This window comes from Macaca mulatta, chromosome 11, assembly GCF_049350105.2.
Source record: "Macaca mulatta isolate MMU2019108-1 chromosome 11, T2T-MMU8v2.0, whole genome shotgun sequence".
In the NCBI taxonomy this organism is placed as follows: Eukaryota; Metazoa; Chordata; class Mammalia; order Primates; family Cercopithecidae; genus Macaca; species Macaca mulatta.
Genome location: NC_133416.1, coordinates 47,239,912 through 47,251,026, shown reverse-complemented (window position 1 = coordinate 47,251,026; position 11,115 = coordinate 47,239,912). Strand labels below are relative to the sequence as shown.

The 11,115-nt window shown below is 33.1% G+C and overlaps 1 protein-coding gene across 5 annotated transcripts in view; it reads right to left on the bottom strand.

The window, feature by feature from the left end:
* Positions 1-1,517: 1,517 nt before the first annotated feature.
* LRRK2 (leucine rich repeat kinase 2) overlaps positions 1,518-11,115 on the bottom strand; it is a 147,799-nt gene continuing 138,201 nt past the window's right edge. For 2 of the 5 annotated variants that reach the window (XM_077953862.1, XM_077953865.1), the window contains 5 exons: positions 9,562-9,621; positions 7,213-7,365; positions 5,712-5,924; positions 3,715-3,782; positions 1,518-3,150 (listed from right to left, as the gene is read on the bottom strand). In XM_077953862.1, the coding sequence (XP_077809988.1) occupies positions 3,029-3,150; positions 3,715-3,782; positions 5,712-5,924; positions 7,213-7,365; positions 9,562-9,621 (616 nt within the window). In that variant the 3' untranslated portion in view covers positions 1,518-3,028. The remainder of the gene's footprint in view (positions 3,151-3,714; positions 3,783-5,711; positions 5,925-7,212; positions 7,366-9,561; positions 9,622-11,115) is intronic. The other 3 variants (XR_013400962.1, XR_013400963.1, XM_077953863.1) reach the window with 2 other exon arrangements.

The following is an 11,115-nucleotide window of genomic DNA, read 5'->3' as shown; positions in this document are numbered from 1 at the left end:
TTTCAGCATGTATTTGATAGGGATGCTTTCAAAATAAGCTCAAGTTCCAAAGACAGCACATGTGTCATCATCTGCCTAGAATGTTATTTCACTCTGGAAATTGTTGAATGCCCATTTGTCCTAAGTCTCTGTTTAAATATTTGTACTTTTTTTGTGATCAGGATCCTCTATTCTCTGGCCAGGTAGACATATGCTCTATTTTTCCATAAATACTTCCAATAGAGTATGTATCGGAGTTTGGTATTTTCATAAATAAATGGTAACAACCTTCTCTTGGGAGTGTTCAGTGGGTAAATGTGGCGAAGCCCAGGTCAGAATGATACCTCTTGTTTACTCTATAACATCCAGTTTTGTAGGCCCTGATTGCTGTGAAACAGTGGATTCTCATAGAGGCCAAGAAGCAGCCCCATGATCCAGATGCTAATACTCATTCCCTTTCTCTTCTCTTTTTCTTAGCCTGAGACAGACATCAAGTAGAGACTTCCCAGGTAAGGGTAGAAATCAAGAGCAGTGTGGCGGCAGCACATAGAGAGAACCACCACATCTCTGCTCACTCACTCAGAGTGTGTTCAGACAGCAGGCCTTTGGGTCAGGTGACTGTCTCTTGCTTGAAATCAGGGTGATAGGATCACTCCAAATTCCTTGACAAATTAGAAAGAACCAAGTACCTAGGTGCCTTTAAGCAGCCAGATTCTGAATTGTTATTAGAAACAATGATACCCTGGATCAGCAACTGGCTAGCATGGAGAACGAGGATGTCAGTTTCTCCCGAGTTGACATAGTTTACTATTTTACTGAATTGCTGATGAGCCTCCATGAAAAACATTCAATTTACCAGGTTAGGTGTTAAGCTACTCAAAGTGATGGATAAAGCAGCAAAGTCCCAACGGTTTTGAATTTTATCTCCCCTCAATATTAGAACATTTGCATCCTTACATTTAACTTAGGAAAGTTCACAATCTTCTTTTGTTAATTCTGCTATGTTTCATCAATATATTTCACTGCCTTGATGAAAAATAAGTTGCATTTTAGTTAAAATAGTTCACACATAATCGATAGAGTGAATTAGAGTCAGAGAGGCGCCCTTTTTTGAATTCAAAATTTTCCCAAAAGAATATTTTCTGTTATGATAATGTTTGTATTTTGATCATAATTAGCAGGTTATTTTAGGCTTCTAATCAGAAAACACTTGAAGTGACTGTGCCTATTTTTTGTATATATCATTTGCTCTAAAGTCTTATATTTTGTTTCAGTACTCAAGAGCAAACAAATTTACTCACAAAACATTTTTAAGAGAACTTGAAAATAGAATGTTTCATACCCATCAGATTTTGTCCTGGGATCCTGGCAACCATACGTATTATAGAAAAGTAAATTTAAATATTCTGTAAGTTCTCAAGAAAAAACTTTAGTTGCACTTTCTTATCGTGGAATGTTCCATATACAAATTAATATACAAAGTTTCCTTTGAGGTGGATAACAGACCTGTATGTGAAAAGCAAAACACTATCACAAAGTTTAAAAATTCATAAACATGCTTTTAAAAATTTTATTATTCCATGTAAATACAGTATTCTATTTTTGTGTTTGTCTTTGGTAAAAAAATTTGCAAATACATACAAAGTGACAATGAAAGAGATAACACTGGAACAAAGAGCTCTACTGTATTTTTTTTTGTTGTCGTTAATTACGTAGCAAGTTAAAATACAGAAAATCTTTCATGTTTAAGAATTTGATCACCCTGAATATAAATAAATTTAAAGTTTTCATATAGTCAAATGCCATAAGTTCTGAGAATATTAAATAGACTAGTTGTCCTATCACAGGGAATTGTCTGAAATAATGAATACTGGTCAGGGCCAAAGAATTTACCAAAAGTACTTTTCCTAAAGCAGAAATGACCTCAAATTATTACATAGGTATTTGGCCCTGATACTCCTACTGTGGTAAGCTATGTAAACAATTTAAGTATAATTTGGAAGCCTAGGGTGGCAGATATTTTTATCCATCATAACTAAAGCTCTTTTCTCCTTCAGCAACTGAAAAGTGTTAGATATTTGTCCTCATGGTCTTGGTAGGAGCTGTGGAATTCTATAATTCTGAAAAAAAAAAGTTTCTATCTGAATGATGTAGGATCTGCAGCATCACAAATTTAGGGAAAAGATGAATATAAGCATTAGGATGAAGCAGATTAGAAAACAAGTAGCTAATGGTATGAATAAAAAAATAAAAATATCACTTGAAGGACTGAACACTGTATTTACACTAATTATACAAAATTCAGGGTATCCATACTCAAAGATAGAGTTGAAAAGATAGAGACAACTCTATCATGTCTAGGAAAGACACAGAAAGACACAGAAACTCTCCTCATATCCTAGATATGAGGACTTTGACAGTATGTCATGTTTTTTCATTAGTACTTTTAATGGAGTTTTCTTTTGGATTGAGTGAAGTTGTGTAACATGCACTGTCTGCAACAGCAACAAAGAGAATTCACATACCAACAAAGGAATTTATTAGTGCAAATTCATTTGAATATTTGCAAGCATATATGATAGTGCATTTCAAAGCAATCTAAGAGGGAATACATTACACGGGAAACTGTCTTAATATTTTCATTCTACCTTGCAGATTTCTAGAAAAATCAACAAGCAATAGTCTTGTCTTAAGCATAGAATTTAAAATAAAGTTTATCTTCATTACAGACAAGAAAACAAAAAATTATCGGCCTTATAAATTTTAGTATGAGTACTTAAATTAGGTATTTCACAGATTTATTTTCATTAATTAATGCACAAAAGTAACTGGTATTCATAAGAAATACAACATTGTGTTTTAAATAGTTCTTTAAAATATATGTTTACTGGTAAGTATTTTTACATATATTTAAATTAAAAATATAACATTCCTTCATATACACATGAGCTATTTCAAAAAATGTGAGTACCCTTTTCATGTGAACATTTTTAAATAAATATTTACAAGAGAATAATTTTCCTATCCAAAGACAATTCCTGTTTCTCTCTTATTCAATAGATGTTCCTCTCATTTTTTCAGCTAATTCTTTTCTCACTTCAATGTGTTTTTCTAAATTTTGCACTTCATGTGGAAGATTGATGTCCCAAACAGTCAAGCAAGATTGTATCTCTAGAAAAAGAAAAAGATGAAATCAAGTTTCAAAGATCCACCATAAAACATTCTTATTTTATTTCAGTTTGGCTTATGTATTTTTAGTTGACTTAGATAAATGTATATATAAACACAGCTATAACTAATGCACTAAATAATTATTTATAAAAAACTGTACTTGGACAATTTTTATAATACATTATAGAAACTACTAAATTTCAAGAAGAGTGTGGACATTTAATAAATTAACATTTCATAATCTAAAAGAAATAAAGCTTTTCAAACACTGTTGAAAATTAAACATTATGTAGATACAGGTAAGTTGTAAAAAATATTCACATTTAGTTTAAGGTTGAGCTAGTGATTGACACCTCTACTTCATCTGAAAATATAAATATTTAACACTTCATATCACTTGTAATTTTGAAAGTTTATGCCTAAGTTCTTTATACTATAAACTACCAATTAAAATTCCTGATTATACCATATGTAATATTTTCTACAAATTTATAAAACACATAATATGTTACTATCATTCATGTCATTGCACTGTTTGGAATACAGTATCCTTTTAAATGTTACCTTTCTGCTGTTGTGTACCTTCAGTACTTTTCCGGTTATAGCCCAATACCAGCATGACATTTTTAAGGCTCCCTTTACAAAAACAAAATATGGAAGTTTTCCGTTAAAACTATATATTAAGCTGGTCTGAAAAAAATTAAAGTTGTTCATAGTCTAAGACACAAATACCTTGGAACTGAATTCACAGTTCTATTTTCTAGGTGACCCTTAAATTATATTGAATAAAGGCCAGCATTAAAAAAAAGTAACAGAATCTGTGATCCACTCCTTGCTGCAACTCTTAATTATGTGAGAGAAAACAGCTTAACCTTTCTATAAAATAGGCTTAGTATTTATACATTACCCTCCCCAAAGTTACAATGTTAAATGAGGTAATGTGTGTGAAAAGTTCTTTGGATATGGTAAGGTACAAATATGAGTATTTAGATGGACACTTAGATGGATGGATATACTGATGTCAAAATATCATATTTTCTTCTCAAATCATTCACTAATTTATTCAACAAATTTGCATCAAAAGTCTTCTATGTAAGTCCTAGGCTAGATCCTGGGAATAAAGGGGTAAACCAAAACACACTAACCCAACCTGCTTGGTGTTTATATTCTAGTGAAGAGACTAGTATTAATGAAAAAAAATATATATGACTATGATCACAACTATGCAAGAAAGCTGTTATGGGAACCCAAAGTGGGAACTTTGACCTAATCAGTGTTTGCTTCTCAGAGGTTTTGACACAGGAGCTAACATTTCAAAGCGTATGAGTTAACTAAGCATAACAAAATTACTTTAAGCAAAGAAATAAACAGCATGTGCAAATCCCTGAGGCAAAATATAGCACAGTAATTAAGAAGAACTGGATGTTCATCTAGACGAGGAAGATCTGGTAGGAATGTGGTAGATGATGGAGGCAGGAGAGGTACAGTGAAGCCAGCTCACGCAGCACCTTGTAGGCTATGTTCAAATTGATCTTTATTTTAAAATCAAACTGTAACCCATTGAAATTCCACTATAACTTCAGTTATAAGCAAGCTATCCGGGTCCCAAAGTACATACAATTCAACTAGAGAATGCAACAACTTTGGTAGAATAAGACTACGGAGACAACCCATTGAGATACCTACTGTTCTGCTTGTGTGGACATGTATCTTAATAGTTCACAGTCATTAAGAGCATCTAATTCTAACTCCTTCTGTGCAACTCTAACGTCTATAAATGAAAAATAGGTGAAGGTGCTAGAGAAACACATGTTCCTCTTTCACACATACTTGTAATGAATCTATTTTCTTCACCACGTTCAAAACATTCATTAATTATTTGCTAAAGTTACATAAATTCTAGTTTTTTCCGGAATTAAACCCCATAGTGTTGTTTTTGTAAACTTTTGTATATGTGCTTTTATTGTTATTTTCTAAATCAAATTATTATCAAAGGAAGACACAAATATATTTATGCAGAAAATATATTTTATGTGCTATCACGATTTCATCATATTTAAATAGAAAAATAGAAGCAAAAAAAGACAAAGTTTCAGTAAAACATGATTTGTCAATATTTGTAGGTTGTGTGGTTCAGCATGTATTGCTGCAAGAATAAAGATTTGTTATAGAATGAAAAACTAAATGAGATTCTTTAACAAGCGTGGGAGGCTAGACTATGATTAAAATAAACATTTTCTTTATTTTCTTTGCTCAAAAAGTGAAATATATTCAACACTATGTATTTCCCATTTTTGCCTTAGGTAAAAAGGAAAAAAGCAAGTAAGACCCAAACTGAGTGTTCAGCTGCAGTAATCTGCTTCTCTTATGGGACTGAGAGCATTTACTCCCACCATTTCTGTAATGACCCTATTCACAATTTACACCAGTCTTATGTTTCATTGTGTGAACCTCCAAGACCATCCAAATGACACTGGAAAGTGCAGAGAAAAAGTAAATGTAAAATAAAGGCATATTTTATAAGACTTAGAGAATATGAAAAATATCTAAAGGAAAGAAACTTGCCTAGCTGTGCTGTCATCATGACTCTGACCGAATCACAAAAGTTGTAAATTATACGTATAACTCGACGAGTTGAAAGATCCAGGAGTAAAATATGGCCTCCTCCAGTTCCTATCCAAAGAGCAGTGTTCTTCTGAAGGCAGAGAGCTTTCACTCTCCCAGAATAAGACATTTTGTGTTTTGATTCCTTGTTTACTTTTACCATTACCTCCCTAGAACCATAAAGTATACATTAATAATTTTACCACCAGCTAAGACATAAATGCTATTTATATATGAAAACATAAATAACATTTTAAATTATGAAAACATGACACCACACATTATGCATCATTAAAATTATACAAAGCAAATTTTGCTAAACACAGAATGCCAAAGAGCCACATTTCTTTACTTGAAGCATAAATTATCAAAGACAACAATAGCCCTTCATTTTCAGGAAATTATGAATAAGAAGGATACAATTTTTATAAATACCAAAGCTATCTAATTCAGTAAAAATAGCATGCATGTGCCCAGGATAAAGAAAAAAAAAGTTAGACTCAAAAGCTTTACATGATGTCTCAGTGTTACAAAGGAACATAAAATTATAGTCATTCACATGTAAGAGATATCCATACAAACCACTGGATTTTTTCCCAGAACCAGTGAATAGTCTAATTCACGACCAAAATGAAGTGTCCAGAAATAAAAGAATCCTAATCGTTTTGGTACTCCAGGAAGTAAGGAATCCTTTATCAAGGAGACCTGTTGGTTCTTCTGAACATAAACTGTGAGCCCTTCTCACAATCGAGAGAAAAACTGTCAGATGAATCTAAGAAAGGAAACTTTGAAGTCTCCTTTTACAGATACAGTGTGTAATCTCAAATGTTCTTAAGAGTATCATAGATCTATAAGGTAAAACCAAAATAAAATAAAAATATAAAGTAGCTAGCAAATAAGCTTGAAAATGGTCCTGTTTCTTAGCACCAGCACAGAAAGAATGTGCTTGCTATGGATTTGTCACTCACTGGCTGCATCAGACTAAGCACTATGCTCTCATTCTGAGGTCTTGATCCCAACTCCTTAGTTAGTGCCTTGCTGAGTCCATTGTGTTTCCCCCCATATTCGTCTATTATTTTGTGACTCTTTTTCTTTGAGCAGATAATCTTGGGGCCCACAATTTAATTATAAATAGTATATTTGACACTGTGACACAACTACATCAAAGCTAGCAGAGACTCCAGTATGCTCATTTTCAATAATATACTATTTTCATTCGAGAGCATTCTTTATAATACCGTGAAAAAACTATGCATATTATGCTCCTATTTTTTTATTTTCCCAAGACAAAATGTTCCTGATTTGAAGAGCTGGTGCTGAGAAGCATTACAAATTTTTTTCTGCTTTTTAAAAAAATTCTCTATTCAGAGGCAGAAAGGAAGACAAATCCTTCCTCTGCGACACATGAAGTGCAAAGATAATTCTTTTGGAAATAAACTTAAAAGCCAATGAATTAACCTTAAAAAGTGCACACAGTCTATTAGTTCGCAGAGTTTTTCAGTTTTCTTATCCCACACTTCCACAACAGGGCTATTTTTCTTAGCAATATAGAGAACAGTGTCTACCACCACTGTTACGATGTTGGAATCACTGAAAGCTGCGTAAGAAAACCTACAGAGAAAAAAAAATAGAAAGTCATCACTATTTGTTTTCTTCTTAAAATTTCTACGTGTAATACAACCTTAGTTCTTAATGCATGTAAAAACACTATTTTGAAAACTAAACAAGCTAGACTATTGCAATTATTTCATATTCTTCCCTAACAATTCTGAATTGAATATATAACATGCTTTGGTATTTTACATACTTTTGGTTACTTTATACTAATTTCTCTTGATAATAAAATAAAGATTATGTCCAATGTTGACTTTGGTCTTACTTTTAGTTTCAATTCTATGTAGCTCTTTGTAGAATTTTATACTATATCTAAATTTCTGAAGGAAATATTATAATATCTGTAACTTTTGAATGTCGTTGCAAAACTTTGTTTCATGAATGCTCAGAAAACTAAGCATTAGCCTTTTACATCTAGAGTTATAAAATATAAAATGTTGAAAAAAAATTTAGTTGCAGTGTCTTCAAATTTTAAAGCAAGGTATATCTTTGCAGTTGAGCCAGTCAAATTATAGGAAACAAAAATCCACATCATTCAAACATAAACAGAAAGTAAAATATTTGCCATTTTCCCCTTTTAAACATAAAGAAAAATTACAAACACCTTAAAATATTTCCCTTTCAACCTAAGGCATCTGACATTGTACATATTTCACAAACAGATTGGCTACCATGGGCCACATCAACACGGCAAACTCCTACTCGGCCTTTGAGGATTAACTTAAATGTCAGCTCCTCTGGATTTCTTCCCTGACCTATCAAAATAGACTAACCAGTCCCTTTTCCCCACTGGTGTCACTGTCATATTATAGACCTTATTAAATATAAAATTGTCTTTATTAGGGCATCCCTCACACTAGATTATGAGTGTAATTTCGTAAGGATGAGGACGATGTATTTTCTACATAACCCTCGTCCAGTAAAGAGTTGCACAGATAAGCACCTCTGATATACCAAGCAGTCTATGAAGTGGGGGATAGACGGCACTCCAGTATGAATGAACAACCAGGAATAAGTAAAAATAGTCAAAATTGCATTTAAATCAGATAGATAACATGAAAATACCATAATGATTCAACAATCATTAGTACATCCTAGAGCAGGAAGATTTTTTTTTCTCCCCCTTTTCTTTCTATTCTGGAAAAGGAGATAAAAATATGATGTGTTGTCAGAGAGCCACTATGTTTTAGGTAACGCCTTCCTGGATGTTTGCTGTATTTAATAGAAAATAGTTCCAATTAGGATAAAGTTTTGCAGGGAATTTTCGTATTTTATAAAATACTTTTGTGTGCTATCTTGTTTGACCCTTAATTAAAAAAACATAAAATATGACAAATCTCAATGTTTTTAATTGTAGAAAGAAACATGTACAAATGCTAAATAATTTGCTCAGGGTTCCATGACTACTGACGTCATGCTTGCTGACCTAGGACTAAAAACATGTTGCAGACCTAGAACTCCACAAGTTGTGCAGTCTTCTGGCTTCAAAGGCAGTCATCTTTCATTACTCAATATGCCTCTCAGTCGGTGTGTATTGATGATGATGAGGGTACTGATAATGAGGCAACCTCTGATTCGTGATGTGATGTCTGTTTCGTGGGGTAGAGATCAAGGCCACAGGAGATACTTGTTCAGAAGAGAGCAAATATTTCTCTCTAAGTGTTTATGCAACTAAGTCCCAATCTCTTTTGGGAGATGAACATCTTTGAGAGCTTGATCTTTATGGATGCTCTCTAGTAAAGCATCTGTGCTCCAAATCTTATATGGAACTTTAAGGACTTAATTGATATCCATGAGCCCATAAAATGTCTTACGAAATAAAAAAATAAACTGGAGGCCCTTTCTTTTTAAAGGTTTTCAGGCTTGTATAATTAGGTTAAAAGTGGAAATTACAGGAAGGGGAAAAAGGATGAAAAACTACCTATCGAGTACTATGCTCACTTGCTGGGTTGTGAGTTGAGTTGTATTCCAAACTTCAGCATCACTCACTATACCTTTGTTAACAAACCTGCACATGTACCCTTGGAGTCTAAAATAAAATTTGAAAGATAAAAATAATAAAATACATTTTTACGTTCATTTTTTTAAAAGTGGGTGTTACAGAATGAAAATGAGTTGATCTAAATGTTAACCACATACTAGTAAACAAATATGTACACACAGAAATAAAAATCCTCATTCATGGGAACTTACAATACATTGCAGTCTGCAGTATATCTTAACCTCGAATATACTTTAGAATCACTTGAGAACCTGAAAAAAAAACAAGTCTGATCCCCATCCCAGGCTTAACTGATCTAATTTAATTGGTCTGAGGTAGGGCCCAGGTATCATTATTTTCAGCTACCTAGTGGTTTCTAATTGCACAGCCAATGTTGAAAACTAGTAGATTTAGTGGTATTAAGAAACTACTTTAAAAAATACAATTATAAAAATAAAATGGCTATTGTGATGGAAAACAATAGATGCAATGGAAGCACAAAGTTACCTAACCTGCCACTCAGAGCAAGTGGCATTTGGACTGAAATAGGCAGGGTGCATAATAGTTATCCAGGTAAAGAGAATACTACATTCAAAGGCTGGGGGTGAAAGGTAACAGGTTATCTTAGAGATCTGAGTCAATTTCAGTTTGGGTAAAGCACAGATGACAAGAAGGTTGCAAAATATGAATCTAGACAGCTAAGCAAGCACTGAATTATGAAGGGCCCAGTAGGCTATCTTAAGGAATCTGGACTTCATATAAAGGACAATGGGATCCCACCGAAGGGTTTTAAGCAGGAGAATTGCATCAGATTGATGTACATTTTAGAAAGGTCCCTCTGTCTGCAACGCTGAAAATAGGTGGAAGAGAGTGTAATCAGAGGATGAGAACTGGATGCTCTTGTTAATGTGGCCACAGATGATGGATGGCAGTCTGGCCTATGGTAGCAGCACTGAGAACAGTGAGAAGTACAAAGATTCGAATGACAATTAGGAGGGTCAAGTGGATAAAGGGAGCAAAAACAAAGGAGTCAAAGATTACTCCCAAGTGCCAATCTTGGGCAATTAGATGGATATTGGGAAACTAGGATATTCTCTAAGGTAGGGATTTGTGACTCAAAGCTAATAATAATAATAACAACAATAGCTAATGTTTATTGACAGCTTACCAGGTGCTGGTCGTTACGTTAATTAAGTTCCATATATTAATGTTCTTATTTACTCCTCCAAATATCCCTTTGAGATAGAGAATATTACAATCCTCAGGTAAGAGATGACTGAAGATGTGAAAGGTTATTGCCCAAGTTCACAAAACCAATAGATGGCAAAGCAATACGTGAACTATGGTTTATGCTCTTATCCACAATCCTACACTGCTTATCACTGAGGAATGTGATAAATAAGGACCAATGGCAAAGATTTGATTAAAATACAACTGAAAAAAACAAACTTGAAAGAGGTTTATATTAATATTTTATTTTACTCTTGTTTGAAACTGGTATCACTAACTTGGTTGTTAGTAGACATCTGTATAATTATCAAATCTAGAAACAACTTGAGACAAGCAAGAATACTTGCTGTCTATCTTTCCTACAATCAATACTTAATGGAAATTACCCAAATTGCATATGTAAAGTCTATGAATTTGGTAAAATGCAGAGTTGATTGTCTTCCAATTTCATGTCTAATTTGAAACACAGATAATAAAAATTATTTAAAAATTTAGATTGATAAATACTACTAAGATTACAATGGGTTTACATATTT